This window comes from Chiloscyllium punctatum, chromosome 37 (genome assembly GCF_047496795.1).
Source record: "Chiloscyllium punctatum isolate Juve2018m chromosome 37, sChiPun1.3, whole genome shotgun sequence".
In the NCBI taxonomy this organism is placed as follows: domain Eukaryota; kingdom Metazoa; phylum Chordata; class Chondrichthyes; order Orectolobiformes; family Hemiscylliidae; genus Chiloscyllium; species Chiloscyllium punctatum.
The window spans coordinates 36,289,599-36,309,453 of record NC_092775.1 but is presented as its reverse complement, the minus strand read 5'-3'; the positions used below and the strand labels follow the sequence as shown (position 1 = coordinate 36,309,453).

At 42.7% G+C, this 19,855-nt stretch overlaps 1 protein-coding gene across 1 annotated transcript in view; it reads right to left on the bottom strand.

Moving 5' to 3' along the window:
- Positions 1 to 8,933: 8,933 nt before the first annotated feature.
- The window catches only part of bpnt2 (3'(2'), 5'-bisphosphate nucleotidase 2), a 66,939-nt gene continuing 56,017 nt past the window's right edge, over positions 8,934 to 19,855 (bottom strand). Inside the window, exon 5 of the mRNA XM_072556573.1 lies at positions 8,934 to 12,010. Coding sequence (XP_072412674.1) covers positions 11,733 to 12,010 — 278 coding nt within the window. The 3' untranslated portion in view covers positions 8,934 to 11,732. The remainder of the gene's footprint in view (positions 12,011 to 19,855) is intronic.

The window sequence follows — 19,855 nt, the reverse complement described above, 5'->3', positions numbered from 1 at the left end:
GAAGGAGTATGCGGTCTCCACCAACACCCTGGAGTTGTTCAGGGAGAGGTGGGTGCCGCAGGGAGTGGAGTGCATTATTTCCCCCTCCAACTCTATTTTGATTTAATCCCTGCCCTCCCCTTCACTGTTTGATCACATAGCATTGCCCTTTGATGTGAAGGGCCACTGCTTGTCACTGGTCACTCGGGTGTTTCCTTTTTTCCTGGTGGTGGAAATTGAATAAAGATTCGTACACCCTGTGTCTTTCACTGTGTCTCACACCTGCACACACACAGTATGGGGGCTGGGGAAAATAAAATAAGCACTACCGCAGTGAGGTGGTAGTGTAGGGGGGGGGGGTGAAAAAAAAGAACAGGAGTGTCAGAAATCCTGTTCACTCTGAAAAGGGAAAAAAAAATAAACAGGAGATTCACCTACAAACACACAACATGGGTGCTGGGGGAAAATAAGCACTACCGCAGTTAGGTGGGAGTGTGGGGGAAATAAAAAAAATTTTGAAAAAGACAAAAAAGAAGAAAAATAAAAGAGAAAATAAATAGGAGATTCCGAGGTCTTCTCAGTTTAGGGGACTGACTCTGTGCTGGCTTGTATTACAGTCAGTATGTTACTGTTAGTTTTGTTTTCTTTTTTTTTAGAGGGGGAAACCTGATTCCTGAACTGGCTGAATTATTTAGCTAGTTTGTTAACTGGCATTCCTTTTGTGAGGACTGATTTGTAAACTCCTGATGCACACACGGTGTTTCAGGTGTGACTTGGTTCTCATTAGGGGATTGATGTTTCACTGGCTGGTTACAGCCTGTGTGTAACTTTTTTCTCTCCTTTATCCTTTCCTCAAAAGTAAAATGTTAATTTTGTGGGATGGCTTAGCCCTTGGACTCTAGTTTCCTTCTTTTTTTTTGTGTATTCTCACTGTTTTTGGTGTTTAGACTAAGCCCTTGTGGAAGACATATATTTTACCAGAGGAGCTGTTCCTGTGGGGTGGCCTAGACCTGGGACTGGGCCTCTGAAGATTGAACACCTATGTGTGTGCTGGGAGGTGAGCACTTGCTGTATCCTGGAGATTGGGAGAAGACTTTTCATTTAGGAGTGGACCAAACCCCTGTGAGTTAACCACCTTTAAAATGTACTGTGTTCCTGTGATCTTCAAGGATGTGCCAGGACTCTATGGAGACCTGTGTGCTGTGGAGTTTGCATTTGCTGCCTTTGGATTGGACTCTACCCTTGGTTGTGGACCCTGTTTTTAGCAGTGGACTCTGCAGTTGGAGTGGATTCCACTTCTGACAATGTATGTCGTAGACTGGAGTGGACTCTAAATTTTTTAAAGACTCTATTTGGACTCTGTGTGTGCCAAAAAGGACTCTGTTTGTTCACAATTAACTCTACCATGTTTCTTGTTGGGTTATCACGTGCACTGTCTTCTGTCCCTGGGTCTGGCAGGCCTTACTGTGAGCTGGGAGGCTCATGAGTCACCCTGAAAGCTGTCACCCAGAGAGCCGGAGGGTGGGTAGGCCATCCTGTGAACCTGAAGGTTGGTAGGCTGTCCCGAAAGCCGGAGGGTGGGTAGGCCACCCTGATGCCATTGGTCCTGAGAGCCAGATGGTGGGTAGGTTGTTCTGAGCGCTGCTGTCCTGAGAAAGGGTGATCGGGACGGGCTGTCCTAGAGGTGGTCGGAAGGTGTGTCAGAGCAGCCAAAAGCCAGAAGGTGTGTAGGGGAAGGCTGAGATCGGGAAGGCTTGTGGGCTACCCTGCACTCTATCGTCCCTGGGGAAGGGGGTGGGCTGTCCTAGAGGTGGCAGGAAGGTGTGTCAGGGTAGCCCGCTGGCCGGATGGCACATCTGGGTGGGTGAGAGCTCAATGGTACATAGGGGCAGGCCAAGAGCCAGAAGATGGGTAGCTGTCCTCAGTGCTGTCACCCCGGGCAGGTACCGGGGCGGGCTGTCCTAGAGGTGGTCGAAAGGTGTGTCGGGGTGGACTGAGAACTGGAAGGGGCATGGGGTGGACTGAGAACTGGAGGGTGCATAGGGGCGGGCTGCCTTAGAGTGGCTGGTAGGTGGGAGGGATGGGGGCTTGCTGGGTCTGTATTGTATGCACTGTTTTTATGTAACTGGATTGGCTTTTTATGTACAAATGTCATTGTTGATGTCTTTTCATGTTTGAAACTGGGATTTGAGGTTTGTCCTCATTTCCCAGTAAACTGGTTGAACGGTAGGGTTTGGAGCCTGGTTTTGCTGCTCCTCTCCCTTGTAAAATTGCTGTTGTATACAGCTGTAAATGTTAACTGTTTTTTTGTAACCTGTGTTTTGTAATTGCTTAATAAAATGAAAAAAAAAGGATATTATTTAATCCCTGCCCTTTTCTTCACTTTTTTGATCATGCAGAATTGCCCTTTGATGTGAAGGACGCTGCTTGTCACTGACCACTCTGTTGTTTCCTTTCTTCCTGGTGGTGGAAACTGAATAAAGATTTGTACACCTGTTGTCTTTCACTGTGTCCCATACCTGCACACACACAACAGGGGTAATAAAAAAAACCAGAAAGTGAGGACTGCAGATGCTGGAGATCAGAGTCAAAACATCTGGTGCTGGAAAACCACAGCCTGTCAGGCAACATCCGAGGAGCAGGAAAGTTGACATTTCCAGTATAAGATCTTCATCAGGAATGTGGGGACCAACAAATTAATGGGGGGGGGGGGGGCGGTGTGTGGGTCTGGGGGGCGAAGGTAGCTGGGAATGCGAACAGTAGATGAAGGTGGGGGAGGATGCTGATAGGTCAGAGTAGAGGGTGGAACAGATAGGTGGGAAGAAAGATGTACGGGTAAGACAGTTCAAGAGGGTGGTGCTGAGTTGGAGGGTTGGAACTAGGATAAGATTGGGAAAGGGAAGATGAGGAAACTGGCAAAATCAACATCAATCCTGTTGGTTGGAGGGTCCCAATGCAGAAGACCTTCCTTCAGGTGTCAGGCAACTAGAATTTGGCAGTGGAGGAGGCCCAGGACCTGCATGTCCTTGGCTGAGTGGGAGGGGGAGTTGGAGTGTTTGGCCACAGGGTGGTGGTGTCCCAGAGATGTTCTCGGAAACATTCCACAAGTTGGTGTCCTCCTCCCACGAGGAGGTTGAACAGTTCATTAACTTCACAAACACCTTTCACCCTAACCTCAAGTTCACCTGGACTATGTCAGACATCTCCCTCCCCTTCCAAGACCTCTCCATCACCATTTCCAGCGACCTACTCAACACGGGCATCTACTTCAAATTCACCGACTCCCACAGCTACCTGGACTACATTTCCTCCCACCCTGCCTCCTGTAAAAATGCTATCCCTCTGCTTCAGCTGTATCTGCTCCCAGGATGACCAATTCCATCATAGAACATCCCAGATGGCCTCCTTCTTCAAGGACTGCAATTTCCCTTAACATGTGGTTAATGATGCCCTCTAGCATATTTCCTCCACTTCCCGCACCTCCGTCTTTGAACCGCACCGCTCTAATTGCAACAAGAGCAGAACCCCTCTGGTCCTCACCTTCTACCCAACCAACCTCCAGATACAACACATCATTCTTCACCATTTCAGCCACCTATAAATAGACCCCACCACCAGAGACATATTTCCCATCCCATCCCTATCTGCGTTCCACAGAGACCATTCCCTCCGTGACTCCTTAGGTCCGCACTCCCCACCAACACACCTTCCCCTGCCACAGCAAGACGTGTAAAACCTGTGCCCACACCTCCCCCCCCCCAACCTCCATCCAAGGCCCAAAAGGATCCTTCCACATCCTGCAGAGAATTTCCTGCACCTCCACACACGTCATCTACTGTTTCCATTGCTCTCAATGTGATCTCTTCTACACTGGGGATACAGGATGCCAACTTGTGGAGTGTTTCAGAGAACATCTCTGGGACACACACACTAAACAACCCCACTGTCCTGTGGCTGAACATTTCAACTCCCCTTCCCATTCTGCCAAGAACATGTAAGTCCTGGGCCTCCTCCACCACCACCAAATTCTAGTCACCTGAAGCTTGGAGGAAGAAGGTCTCATCTTCTGCCTTGGGACCCTCCAAATGCATGGGATCAATGTCGATTTCATCAGTTTCCTCAACTCCCCTCTACCGACCTTATCCCAGATCCAACTCTCCAACTCGGCACTGCCCTCTTGAACTGTCCTACTTGTCCATCTCCCTTCCCATCTACACGTTTCACCCTCTGTTCTGACCGATCACCTTCATCCCCCAGCTTCATCTACCTATTGCATTCCCAGCTGCCTTCCCCAAAGTCCCCCCACCCCATTCATCTGCCTGACCCCTTAGGACCCCCCAATATTCCTTATGCTTGAAACATCGATTCTCCTGCTCCTTGGATGTTGCCTGACTGGCTATGCTTTTCGACTATAAACAGGAGATAACCTATCAGACCCATTCCCTGGCTGGACTTTCCTCTTGGGAAAAACTCAGATCTGATTTTCTTTGTAGTCATATTCCACTTTGCGATTGTGCTGTACTGGGGGAAAAGCAATAAACAGGAGCTTCAGAAGGTCTCCTCAGTCCAGGGACTGGCTTTGCGCTTGCTGATTAGATCCCATGTACTATGCACACGTAATAAAGGATGACTTGGTGATGGGATGTCATCTTCTCTACAGTTATTTCAATAAGTAATCTATCTGACTATTGTATAAATGCTCCTTCTATGGTCATCCAATTCTGCAGTGAGATTTGAAATTGGAGCTCAGATGCATGGACAGGACCACTGTGTCAAGTTTGTGGTGCTGGAAAATGATGAAGGGCTTATGCCCAAAACATTGATTCTCCTGCTCCTCAGTTGCTGCCTGAACTGCTGTGCTTTCCCAGCACCACACTCTTGACTCTGATCTCCAGCATCTGCCGTCCTCACTTTCTCCCAGTACCACTGTGTCACACAGCCTCTCAACCTCTGTTCACTTGCTGTAAAATAAAGCATTACATTTTACCTGATCTCATGTGCTGACTAAATAATATATTTTTCTCCTTCATAGAGATCATAGAGGCACATACAAAGCATCAGTTTGGTTCTCAGAATGTAGTGAGTTAGGTTTGGGTTCTAACCCTGTGTATCAATACTAAAGTTCTGTTTCTCAAATAATATTTCAATAACAGTAACAGTGCATCTTGCAGAAGCTACACTTCCACTATGCACTGGTCATGGAGGGGTTGTTCAGGTGTGGGTGGGGTGCCATTGCTTTCACTGTGCACTGGTCATGGAGGGGTTGTTAAGGTGTGGGTGGGGTGCCATTTAGGGAAACTGATGGAACTGCATTGTCTTAGATGGTATTAAATATCTTTATGTCATTTAGACAAGTGGGGAGTATTCCTCATTCTTGTGCCTTTCAGATGGATGACAGGCTTCAGAAGTCAGGAAGTGATATATTTGCTACTGCATTCCCAGTCTCTGAGCTGCACTTGTAGCCACTGCCACTATATTTACTTAGGTGGGCCAACTGATATTCTGGTTAAATTTTCAGATGACATCAAACCACACTAGTTGGGGAAGGTGATGAGGTTGGGAGGGTTGGGGTGTCAGTCAATGTTGAGGATTATTACAACGAATTACAGGAAAGCATTGATAAATTAGCACAATGGACAAAGATTTGACAAGTGAAGTTCAACACAGATAAGTATGAGGTTGCACATTTTGGGACAAAGAGGAAGATAACTTGTATCTCAGAGAGTGCAAGTCTGGGTAGGGAAACTAAGCAACCCTGGAGTACAAATGCACTAATTATTACAGGTTACAACTAGTAAAAAGGACAAACTGAGAACGAAACTTTATTTTTAGAGGTATACAACTGAAAATCAAGAATGTTATATGAAACCTGTTTAGAACTTTGTTAGACCATGTTTCAAGTATTGCATGCATTTCTGGTCACCACATTATATTTTTTAAAAAGGATGTAGAGGACAGCGTGGGCACAGTAGAAAAGATTTACAAGTATGATACCAGAAATAGATATATTGTACCATCATGTGAGGATTTACAGCCTGGGTTCTCTTGCCAGAATGAAGGATGAAGGATGACCTGTTAGAGGTTTTTAAATTGATAGAATGCATATAGAGAGAATATTTTCAGTTGTGAATAAAGAATAATTAGAGGCTATCAACATAAGACATTGAAATCTAATTGTGAATTCAGAAAAAAGTTCTTTACCCAACGGATGGTGAGAGTATGGAATTTGCTGCCACAGGGAATGTATGAAGTCAATACTCCACATGCATTTAAGGTGAAGCTAAACATATATGAAGGAAAAGGGAATAGAGGATTACACTGATGGATTGAGGATGATGAAGGACAAGAGTAGGTTTAAATAGAGCATAAACACTGGCCTAGATGGGTTGGTTGAAAGGTCTACTTCTGTGTCACACATAATGGTAATGTCCAAACGGTTGATTTTGAGGCATTCAAAGATAGCAGTTATGGTTTAATGTCACGTGGAGATGGTTAGGTTCTCTCTTGCTGGAGATAGCACTTGAGTGGTTTAAATGTTACTACCACTTAGCAGCTCAAATATGCATATTATCCAAGGTTTGTTGCTTGTAAGCACAGACAGTTTCAGGATCTAAGGAGCTGAGAATAGTACTAAATTTGTGATCATCGGTGAAATCCCCACTTCTGACCTATGATGGGAGGAAGCCCAATGATGAAGAAACTAAAGATGGTTTGACTTGGAACACTACTTTGAGGAACATCTGCAGAGATGTCATACAGCTTTGATGGTTGGCTTCCAATAACAACAATAACGATCTTCCTTTTACTGTCTGGTATAGTGGCTGAACCACCGAATATATTGAGGTCCTCAGTGTGAAGATGAGACTTCACCTCCATAAAACTATTCACAGGGTCATCAATCAATACTCAAACAGACAGATGCATCTGCAACAGGTAGACTGGTGAGGACAAAGTCAAGTAGGTGACTGCCTTTTGTTGGTTCTCACATGTAAGAAATGGGATGCATTGCCTGAGAGTATGGTAGAGGCAGATGCAATGAATGGAAGAGGGAAATGGATTATGATCTGAAAAGGTACAAGATACATGACTACAGGGAAGTGGCCCTATGTACATTTCTCCTTCAAGGAGTCAATGCATGTACGATAGGCAAAATGATCTCTTTCCATGCACTCGTCATTCTGTGATTCTATAAACTGGAGTACAGACCATAAAATCCACTGGCTTGCTCAACCATTAATATGATCATGGCTAACCTCCAACTTCAATTTCCCTTTCATGCCCATTCTCCATATCACTCTAATCCCTGAGAAACCAGAAATGTGACCATCTTTGTCTTCATATAATCAACAATAGAACAGCCACAGATAGCAGATGAGAGAATTCCAATGATTCACAATCTTGATGAAAAATAAAAATCTTCTAACAACATTGAGGGAGGAACGTAGATGGCAATCAGCAGGCGTCCTCTTTGTTCATATTTTACCTGAAGCCATGAGACTTCATGTGGTCCACAGTCAAAGCCAATCCTGAGTGAGTGACATGTTCCTGCCATTAGAACAGGATATCCAGAGATGCTGATGGGGAACTGGCTGTAAGGTGGAATGCAACAAGAATGTCTTAACCAAGATATTAGGTAAAAACAATGACTGCAGATGCTGGAAACCAGATTCTAGATTAATGATGCTGGAAGAGCACAGCAGTTCAGGCAGCATCCGAGGAGCAGTAAAATCGACGTTTCGGGCAAAAGCCCTTCATCAGGAATAAAGGCAGAGAGCCTGAAGGGTGGAGAAATAAGCTAGAGGAGGGTGGGGGTGGGGAGAAAGTAGCATAGAGTACAATAGGTAAGTGGGGGAGGGGGAGGGTGGAGTGGATAGGTGGAAAAGAAGATAGGCAGGTAGGACAAGTTGTGGGGACAGTGCTGAGCTGGAAGTTTGGAACTAGGGTGAGGTGGGAGAAGGGGAAATGAGGAAACTGTTGAAGTCCACATTGATGTCCTGCAGTTGAAGTGTTCTGAGGCAGAAGATGAGACGTTCTTCCTCTAGGCGTCTGGTGGTGAGGGAACGGCAGTGAAGGAGGCCCAGGACCTTCATGTCCTCAGCATAGTGGGAGGGGGAGTTGAAATGTTGGGCCACAGGGCAGTGTGGTTGATTGGTGCGGGTGTTGCGGAGATGTTCCCTAAAGCGCTCTGCTAGGAGGTATCCAGTCTGCCCAATGTAGAGGAGACCGCATTGGGAGCAACGGATACAATAAATGATATTAGTGGATGTGCAGGTAAAACTTTGATGGATGTGGAAGGCTCCTTTAGGGCCTTGGATGGAGGTGAGGGAGGTGGTGTGGGCACAGGTTTTACAGTTCCTGTGGTGGCAGGGGAAGGTGCCAGGACAGGAGGGTGGGTTGTAGGAAGGCGTGGACCTGACCTTAACGAAGGTATTGTTGAGTAGCCATGGCACAGCTCTCCAAACTTTGGCACAATATCCCGAATGATAGTAAGGAAAGCCAGGCTAGGGTTGATTGGGTGACGTGTGCCCTTGCTATTTCTAGTACTTAGATCAATACCTGGTGAACAATCCAATTTTATTCTTATTTTAATTTTTTAGTAGACATTTGATATAAGCGAGTGTCTTGTTAGGTAATCTCAGAGGTAACAACATTGCTATTGGTCTGGGTAAAGGTGACAGAGTTCTAATCTGAAGGGCATTGGGGAACTAGATAGGCTTTCCCAACAAAGAGTTTTTGGATTAGTATTAACATGACCACCACTTTATTTTCCACATATTAACTAATTGAAAGTAAATTCCTCCATCTCCTCCAATTTAAATGCTCAGATAGCATTTTGATTGATGTCTTTGAAGTCTGGGTATCTGGGCTGTTAGACTAGTAACATCACTGCTACAACACTGTCAATTCTTTTTGCTCTACATCAGCATACACAAGAAAAAAAATTAAACACTGGACCATTTTTGTCATTATTTATTTTTACATAATTAACAAATAACCCAGTCTCTAAAATAAATGTTAATAGTGCAATTCCAACAATCAAACATACAAAGTTAAATAAGGTAACAGGCTGAACTTTATTTTCCTATAATCATTTAAAAATCAGGAATCCAGTTCAGTAATGTTCAATTATGGAATTCTCTTAAAATTGATCATTCTCCAATAGTAGACCCCTTCTGATATTTAATTAAATATGTGGAAGATGGTTTGTACTATGCTGTGCATGCATTCTCAAAGCTGAAGACTTACCTTACTTTTAGACAGCAATACACTAGGCAAAGCTGTCAACCTCAGTTAAAGGAATGCAATCAATCAATCAACAACAAAAAAGAAACGTGACTGAATCAAGGCCAAATAATAAAATAAGGCATTCTTCGGGCTTTCAGAGTTGATACGGGCTTTTGTAGTGCTTTATGAATTGTGCTGCAATCTGGTGTTCATCACATGCTCATCTTGGAAAAAAAGCAGGGACCCAGCTTGTAATATTGTCAATTAATTTTAATAAATAGAAAATCACTTGCTAAATAGTGGTGATTTCCTAAGATGAGCTCTTTAGGAACACTGGAACATGGAATCACACATAAGGTTACTCAGAAAGAAACAGATTTAAGTACAGCTCTGCTTTGGAAAACATGCACAGCATCCAGAACTCCTCTGTGATCGCAAAATTTTAAAAGTCAAATGTAAATCTACAAAGGTATTGAAGTTATCCTTAAATGCTCTATTTTGCTTTAGCACTAACTAATCCCTATACAGTTTTTAACAACATACTTAAAAAACCCACTATCTTTCACCTTCAAGAAAAAATGTTGGAAAATTTGATTCAAAATAGAATTTCAATTTTCAAGGTCTCTTTTAGATATTAAGGGTGATTTTAATTTTTGAAAATCTAAAATTTGACTTAGAGGACCATATTAATGATCTCATCAGCTGTCCTATCCACATTTCCGAGGTTATCAAGCTGAGAAATTATCATGGAAAATAACAATTGGCTATAGCTTAAAGGAAGTTTCCATTCATCATATGGCAGTTTTAACTGAATTGAAAATGTGTTGCTGGAAAAGCGCAGCATGTCAGGCAGCATCCAAGGAGCAAGAGAATCGACGTTTCGGGCATGAGCCCTTCTTCAGGAATGAAGAGAGTGTGCCAAGCAGGCTAAGATAAAAGGTAGGGAGGAGGGACTTGGGGGAGGGGCGTTGGAAATGCGATAAGTGGAAGGAGGTTAAGGTGAGAGTGATAGGCCGGAGTGGGGGTGGGGGCGGAGAGGTCAGGAAGAGGATTGCGGGTTAGGAAGGTGGTGCGGAGTTCGAGGGTTGGGACTGAGACAAGGTGGGGGGAGGGGAAATGAGGAAACTGGAGAAATCGGAGTTCATCCCTTGTGGTTGGAGGGTTCTTAGGCGGAAGATGAGGCATTCTTCCTCCAGCTGTCGTGTTGCTATGGTCTGGCGATGGAGGAGTCCAAGGACCTGCATGTCCTTGGTGGAGTGGGAGGGGGAGTTGAAGTGTTGAGCCATGGGGTGGTTGGGTTGGTTGGTCCAGGTGTCCCACAGGTGTTCTCTGAAATGTTCCACAAGTAGGCGGCCTGTCTCCCCAATACAGAGGAGGCCACATCGGGTGCAGTGGATGCAGTAAATGATGTGTGTGGATATCCGCCACAAATTCACCTGCGCCTCCACATTGGGGTGACAGGCCGCCTACTACCACCTTAACCTCCTTCCACCTATCGCATTTCCTGAAGAAGAGCTCATGCCCAAAACGTCGATTCTCCTGCTCCTTGGATGCTGCCTGACCTGCTGCGCTTTTCCAGCAACACATTTTCAGCTCTGATCTCCAGCATCTGCAGTCCTCACTTTCTCCTAGAAGTTTTAACTGAATATCTAGTTTCACAAAATAGAATGCTATGGGAAAATTGTATTTAAATTTAATGTAGCTGCAAGATACGTTGTCTATGATTATGATATTGCTCTTCGGCAGAGACCAATGTATAGGGCTGGTACAGAATTTAATCTGGCATGAACAATTTTTTTTGGAAAGCAGCAAATTAAATTTCAAGTATCTCCGCAACAGTTACCAGTGTTGAATATTGTGGAACTTTCCCATTCTTTGGTGAATAGATACCTCATCCCTACAAGACTCTGTATGCTACACACCTATTGCCAGCTAACATTGGACCAGGTGATATATTTTGCTCATTAACCAAATTCAAAGATATGCGTGACATAGTTTCTGACCAGTTTTCTACCAATTATATTCCTTTCCACCCCATTTCCAGTCAAGTCTCCATGTCTCATCTGCCCAGATAACCCAGATGATATAAGCTTACTACATGGAGAATTATTCTGTCACAGTGAGTTTATGTTCCAATACATTAAAGAAAATGGCAACTGAACATTAACTATTCAGGTTAAGCATTCAGCTGTAAATAGCTTATCCCATGATGTAGACTTATAATTTTAAATATCACAGTGAAAGGTTCATTTAAATAACAATTCCATATGTAAAAAGAATGCTCAAAGTGGTGTGGGCCTGTCATTTAAACAAGATGCTATGTTTTTGGGAAATAGAGTTGAAGTTAGAATTTGTAATCATCTGAACAATAAGAATGGCTTCAGGAGACCTTGGCGTTGATTAGGCTTCCGAGTCAATGCTGAACAAATCCATTGACATTAGATGTGAAATATTGTGCAGGATATGCTGATTTTCACCACAATGAGCAAAACAGCAAGAAGACTGTTTTTTCTCAGTTTCTCTAAAGTCTACATTTTGGGAGCAAGATTTTTAAGGTCAGGTAATCGTTTAAGCAAAGCATGGTGATCTATCCCAACAGTTGCTACAAGTCCACCAGAATTGGAAGGAGAGTCACTGTAATCAATGTTGTCTCCTTCAATTGTTGTCATATGCCCCCCTAGAGCTTTCAGGATGGCATTACCGGCACAAATATCCCACTTCTTAATGAAGGTGACGTGGATGTACAAATCTGCACTGTCAGGTTGTATGTCTTCTCTAGTATCCAAAAGTGAAAGAACTTTGTATCCTGTTGTGTATTGGAGCAAAACAAAATACAATGTTAAAATAAGATTTCCAATGTTACAGAAATATACAGATGGCCATTCAGCCTTTAAAACTGCCTCACCATTCAATATGATCATGGCTTAATATTTCACCTGAAGAATAAATATAAAACAATTTTAAAACAGTAAAACATTGCTGGTCAGGATCACAAAATGCCAAACAAACTCATGCTTGAACTAGTATCAATGTGGCAAGCAAATAAAATATTAAAATTCATGAGCATTAGAATTCAAGAGCTTCAATGAAGCCTAATATAAGGTTAATAGGTGTCCAGAAACTATAGAAGTAAATAAATGTATTAATTTCTGCTGTTGCTCAAGAATCATCCATTGCTCCAACTGGAATAGTGCTGAGTGTGAAATATCAAGTTACTACACAAATGCAGACCCCAGGTAGGCAGCACTTAAACACAAGCTTAGCCTCTTTTGGTGCAGATGCAATATTACACCAGATGGTAACACTGACATTGGAATTAGTCCTGGTAACAGGGAGGTGCAGAAGAGGGCATCCTTCATTTGTAGCTGGTCGAAGCGATTTCCAACACCTTCTTTGTACAGGTGAGCTTTCTCATATCCATGGCTGTATCCAGTTCTCACCACAATTACCACTCCAAGTTGCTGGCCGTGACTTCATTCCAATCAGCTTCGGGGACAAACCGTATTAAAATAAGGCTTTGGAGTTTTAATAGCCTAGATCTTAGACCGAGAGTTCACCCATTCTGCCATAACCCCCCGCAGGTTAAAACTGGGTTTGAATTCCTGTCATAATCAAATTGCTCAATGCATAAATAATAACAATCACAGTAGTGATAGAGTCATACAGCACAGAAGCAGAAACCTTTGGTCCAACTTGTCCATGCTGACCAGATATCCCAACCCAATCTCGTCCCACCTGCCAGCACTCAGCCCAAATCCCTCCAAACCCTTCCTATTTAATCTTCCCTTTCTGCAAAAAGAGTTTAAAAAGTCATCACTATTCAATTAGAAATTAGGTTAGAAATTCAGAACAATCAAATCAAAGTGACCACCACTTCTTGCCCTGGACAGATTCTGTCCCTCCCTGGGTTCATTTCCTTTCTCTTTCAGTTGCTGCAAATAGATAATTTCACCACAGAACTTTAAAAAGAATAAGTCCGCAGAAAAGGTTGGCTGACAGATGTAGGAGAGAGGAGGAAGTGTCAGTCTGGGTGAGTATTTTTATTTTAATCTGATCAACTGCAAAACCATGATACATCATTTAACTCGAGTTAAAGGATGTGGGCATTCCACATTAATTCACCATTCCTAAGTGTGTTTAAGAAGACGATGCTGAATTGTTCTCTGTAATTGCCACAGTACATTTGCCATCAATACAGCCTCATTGATCTTAAGAATGAAGTTCCAGGATTTTGACCCAGCAGCAGTGAAGGAGTTCAGGGTTGGGAGAGACTTGAAGGAGAGGTTTTAGGTAGCCCCTTTGCAGTAACACTTCTAGGTGAGAGAGATCATGGGTATGGAAGGTAATTTCAGAGAAGTCTTGGCAAGTTTCATTAGTGCACGTCGATGCCAAGTTGACATGGTCAGCCACAGCCAGACAGTCCAGTGGCTCAGCAGTTAACATTGCTGCCTCACAACACCAAGGACCTGGGCTCGATTCCATTGGGTGACTGTCTTTGTGAAGTTTGCACGTTCTCCCCACGGCTATGTGGGCTTTCCCTGGCTGTTCCAGTTTCCCACAATTCAAAGATGTGCAGATTAGGTGGGTTAGCTGTGGGATGCTCTTCAGAGGGTCAGTGCAATCTCTTTATGCACTGTAGGGATTCTCTGATTCTAGATATTGCAGTTGTTGTGGTTAAATAGAATCAAAAACAAAACATTATTATAAATACGGCTGACATAAGTGGTGACACAGTGCAGTGAGCAGGTATGACACAGGTGTGGGGCTGTAATTACACAGAGGAGTGCTCAATCCTATATGGGCGATGGAAATCACAGGCCAAATGTAGCAATTTCCCACAGGGAATGTGTCAAATTGGAATGTCAACCAGCCTGACATGCACAGTGCCCACTAATGATGTCCAGAATCCCTTTGGGAGAATCTTGGAAAAGGACAATCTATTAGATCTTACTGTTGACAAAGAGCAATGCTGGAAAATCTAGCATCATGAGAACATTTTAATTTCCATGTAGTTGCATTTGTTTATCTGCAACTGCTGTTCTCTTTATGATTTTGGTGCAACCACAATAATATATAACAATAATTTCCATTGTCCAGTGGATTATACTTCACTTGATTTTCAAATATTTGCAAGGAACTAGCCAAGCATTAGTGGTTGACCTGTTAATAAGCAACAGTAAAGAAATAATTTCTTATGCCAAGTACTACACTTTATTAATAACTATGCAGCAGGCAGCTCATAATCAAAAAATGATAATTGAACTGGATCAGGCAAGCATATACTGCAGACGAATTATCACCCAGATTTTTGATGAAACGTTAATTGATAGTCTTTCCCCCTGCTGTTGGATTCTATCTGGAATTATCAAGGACACAATTACAACTGAGTTACTAATCAAGGCAATATAAACTAATTCAGGTGCTGGGAACAACGTGCTCAAGATGGCAGTATAATAGGGTCCTTTTCCTTCTCTTTTCTGCTGTTCTTCTTTCTAACTCCACACTCGCTCCTCCCCAAACTTTTAACTTCATAAACTTGCCCAGAGGGACTGGAGAATTAAAGCGACTCTGCGTGCAGCCCAGCACACGAGATGAGTTAGCAACCATGCTGCGCAGGAGGTGTGTTGTGGGCCAAAGCCTGGAGTGGGAGGCAGTCCGAGCCTGGTCTGGCCTGTGAGTCGATTCCCGGAGGTGAGTCCTGAACGGTGACCAGGGAAGGGGACAGCGAGTCTTTGTGTACTGAGACCCAGCAGCATGGACTATCTGAAAAGGACTATAATTTGAGTACTTTTTAAAGATACTTTTTTCTTATTTTGGGCTTTGAGTAAGTTAAGTACTTTTTCGAAACTCTGTATTCCTACGCTAAACTTGCTTTTTTACTCTTTCAATTCTGTAACAAAGCCTTGAAGTATCTGTACCTAGGTACCCAGTACTTAAGATGGCAACAAAGCAGCGACATTATTAATTTTTCACTGCACTCATTTGAGTGCACATGACAATAAAGATTATTCTGTTCCATTCAAGAAATCAATGATTGAGGATGCTCAGACTCAGGGAAGAAGTGGCTAACTTATGACATTGAACTGAAAACATTCTACAGGGAAAGTCTACCATCATATCGCAAGTAAATCACGATTACCCTTGACTTTTACACTGCAGGGTTCTTTAAGCAGTCTCTCAAGCACGGTCTTGTAGGAAGTCATAGGTATTTTTGCAGAGCCTAGTGTTGTGCTGTTGTTTCTCAAAATAACACATAGAAAAAGAAAATTGGAGGTTGGAGCCTTTTAGCAGAGTGGTCATTACCTGTAATTTCACTTGAGCCATTTACAATCTGACACGCTGGGGTGAACATCAGAATCAGGGTTGTAACATTGGGAAGCAGAGGTCAAAATATATTTATTTTTCATTCCCTCCAGGGCTCTCGAGATATTCTCAAAGATTATACGTTAAGTAGTTTCTTCACCATTCTTACTAACTCATTTATTAGATAATGCAATTGCGAAGTAACAATACCTTCTGTATTTATTTTGATAAATGAGTACTTGGACTGGCACAGTCAGATTTAAGAGAATTCAACAATATCCTCAGTAAACATCACATCGCCATTAAACTTAAAGGCGCACACAAGCAAAGTATTAACTTCCTAGACACCATGGTATTTAAATTCTCACAATACAGGTAAGTTAACAACAAAGATTTTTTTTCCCCAAAATAATTGATACACACTTACGTATAATTAGCCATCAGGCCAATTACATATTCTACACCTGGGTGAGCTCATAGCTAATCCTTTTCCTGTTCCATAAGCACAAAGGGAAAGATTTTAATAATGCTGTTACTGCACCTTAGATTTCAATCTTAGACTGAAATTTAATTAATGCCATAGTGTTCATTCGAACAGTAACCACTGCATTTTCTACTAGCTTCTTCTGCAGCCTTAAGTTACTGATTCCACAGACATTTGCAAGAAATTTCTTATCACAGTGGCTTTTAAGTTTTTTAGTTACTTACATAGTTGACTATTCCTTTGGGTTTGAAATGATTCTCACCTTTCCCAGACATTCCCCACCCTACCCCTCCCTCAGGCTGCACCCACCCTGTGGTGGTCCCTCACTGCCAGCACTCACTTTCTCACTGATCTTCCAATCAGAGGCTGATTCCCTCTTGTATTTGCTGCTGACAAACTCAGTAGCAAGTGAACTGTTCTGCTAATTGATTTTAGATGATAAATGGATTATTAAAGATGGTGCTTAAAAATGTGTTGCTGGAAAAGCGCAGCAGGTCAGGCAGCATCAAAGGAGCAAAGGATTCCTGAAGAAGGGCTTATGCCCGAAACATCGATTCTCCTGCTCCTTTGATGCTGCCTGACCTGCTGCGCTTTTCCAGCAACACATTTTTAAGCTCTGATCTCCAGCGTCTGCAGTGCTCACTTTCTCCTTATTAAAGATGGTGTCTACTTCATTCCATTGGACAGATTTTGCATTGTGCAGTTGGATTTTTAAGGATGCACAAAGCAGCCACTCATGCTCACAGGGGCATTAATTTCCTCAGATCAATGTGTCTTTTTCTTTATACTTTCATAGAACATAGGTACTGCTGGCAAGGCCAGAATCTGTTGTCCCTCTCTATCTGCCCTTGAACTGAGTGGCTTGCTTGGCCATTTCAGAGGGGAGATAAGTGTCAACCCCATTAGTGTGGAGTCACATGTAACTCTGGCCAAATAAGGATGGCAGAGATATTCGCGAATCAGATGAGTTTTGCAACAAATTAGTGATAGCATCACAGTTTTCTATACATTGAGGGAACAGAGGAAAATATAACAGGAATAACAGAATTTGATAATGATAGCATATGGAACACAATGAATAAGAGAATTCAAAGAGTCCTTAGAGATAAGTAAGTCTGGGACAGGGCTGAAGGGTTATAACCAGTAACTTTTGGAAAATGAATTAAGAGGATGCACAGAAAGATCTCAAAGCCTGGTGATTACAATGTCTGTTAAAACACCATGGGAACCATGATATAATGGGAACCTGGGGCTGTCCATAGGAATGCCCATCATTTATGAGGTGCTTCACAGATTGGGTGTATGGAATAAGGGGAAGGACACTGGGACCACGTTGTATATGATTATTGTAACACAGAACGTATAAAAATGCTGTACTTTAAAAATCAGAGTATGTCATTGATCTCTCTTCCGATCTGAGCTGTAGAACAACTGGGTTCTCACGTCGAGGCCAGATTCAGGGAAGATCTTTGGCCCTCTCGATGCATTAAGTAATTGTAGTTTCAATAAAAGTCTGCCATGTGCCTGAATCCTGTCTGCCTCCTGAGTCTTTATCCCAGGCGGGAGGTACACTCCTACAATTGTTTGCAAATTTCAACATCTGCCACGGTGGGATTTGAAACTATATTCCCCAAAGCACTAGCCTGTATCTACAGAATGCCTGCCCATCATCTTTATGCCATGATCTCCCCTCACCTGCATGTTTATGGAGTAGGACCCAACTGGTGTCACAGCAGTTCCAGGTTCAACTGGTGGCTGCTGCTGGGACTAGAGGCAGTCCCCAAGGAAGAGGAGGCTATGGTGGTCCATCCTCAGGTAGCCATCGGGGGTGTCAGCAGATCCTGATCGGCTGAATGAAATGAGGGCGTGGAAGAGGCTGGACAAGTGGGGTGGGAAATATTAAGGCAAGTCAGAGTCCAATAGGGACAGGGACCTCCAAAGGAGAATCCCCTTTGCCCAACAGCACACTGTGCATCTGTTTGTGTGGATCAATCCTTGCAGCGGGTAAAATAAAAAGAGTGCGTAGGATGAGATACTTAGGTGGTCATTAACTAACCTGACATTTCCACTATCTCCTGTAAGGAGGGAGACAGGTTGATGCGGAATGGAAGACTGCAGTCTGGCTGCACACTGCATTTTACAGGCCCCTCTGCCTGCAAACACACTGACAGGGAGATATTAAATGTTATAAATCCAGTCCATGCAGATGATTGTTTTACTTGCATATTTATTGCATAGACTCATACGTTCTTTACTTGTAGACAACTAATTTTGAGTATTGCTAAGTATGTGCCATTTGAGTATGTGCCATTTTGTCAAAGGGCACATCAAGACATTTCTCAACAATATAAATTCAAGAGGAAAACCAGCAATGACACGACGTGAGAAGAGAATGCTGATTGACTGGTAAGTGGATTCTGTTTGCTGGACACATTGTCATAGAGAGTGCACCAACTAATGCTGATTGTCTGGCTTTTAACAGTCATTGTTCACAATATAAACCAAGTTTGGACAGAGAATTGTCCTGTGAAATGAGCCATGAAATGAGTGGATGGCTGTCACCTGTTTTGTTGAGTTAAACCAGACATATTCTGCTTGTATATATTATTTTCATCTGCAATTAACCCTTTGTATGAATACATGTACTTTCTAGTACAGGCAAATGTGGCAAACAAGGGGTCAAAATGACAATCCTAAATTAGTTGTCTATATATTTCTTTGCACATTCAGAATTATCCAGCAAATGTTGTCCAGTTGCAGAATTTCATTCAACGCTAGACACTGTGTCACAAGTCTTGTGAGCGTGGGCCAACTGGGTATGGTCAGTATTTGCTGTTGCAAATAGCTGAAGGGATATACTGTTTGATACAACCTGCTGGTCTTTGGAAAAATGGCCTACATTCCTGACATGACACTGGCACTGCAATTCTACCATATTACTCATCTGTCAGATACGCAGAATGTCGTTTTGGCTTGACAGCAATATTTTGTTAGTACCACCCAATCAGCACTCTTCTCTCATGCAGTATACAGTAAATGGTGGCCTTACCCTTGAATTTGGATTTTTGTGAAAGGTCCTGATGTGTGTAAGATGAAATGCTTCAACAAAACTTGTTTTTTTAATCAGCAATACTCAAGTTATCTACTTGAGTATTGCTGATAAATATCAAATGTTTATCACTTTTGAGTTATGAAAATAAAAAGAAACTGCCAAATGTAAAAACTATTTCATGTGGCAAACTATATGGTCAACTATATTCTTTTTGAGTTATATAAAAATATAGAAGTTAGGAGCAGGATATGGAGGCCATTTTCAACTCTCAAACCTGCTCCACCATTCAATAAGATCATGGCTGATCATCGAGCTCAATACCCTAATCTCCACACCCCACCCCCCCATATCCCTTTGCGTTCAAGAGCTATATCTACCTCCTTCTTGAAAACAAAGTTTTGGCCTCATCCATTTTCTGTGGTAGTGAATTCCATCGGCTTGCCACTCTCTGGTTGAAGATATTTCTCCTCATGCCAGTTCTAAAAGATTTACCTCTATTTTTAAACTATGAGCCATACTTCTGGATTCCCCAGCATTGGAGCCATCCTTCCTGCATCTAACTATCTTGTTCCATTAGAATTTTGAGTTTCTATGAGACCTGCCCCTTCATTCTTCTAAACTCCAGTGAATACAATCCTAATTGAGTCAATCTCTCCCCATATGTCAATCTTGACAGTCAATTTGATAAACATTCACAGTACTCCCTTTGTAGCAAAAAACATCCATCCTCAGATAAAAAGAGAGTTAATCTGCACACAATATTCCAGATGTGGCCTTACCAATCCCCTAAATTATTACAGCAAGGCATCCTT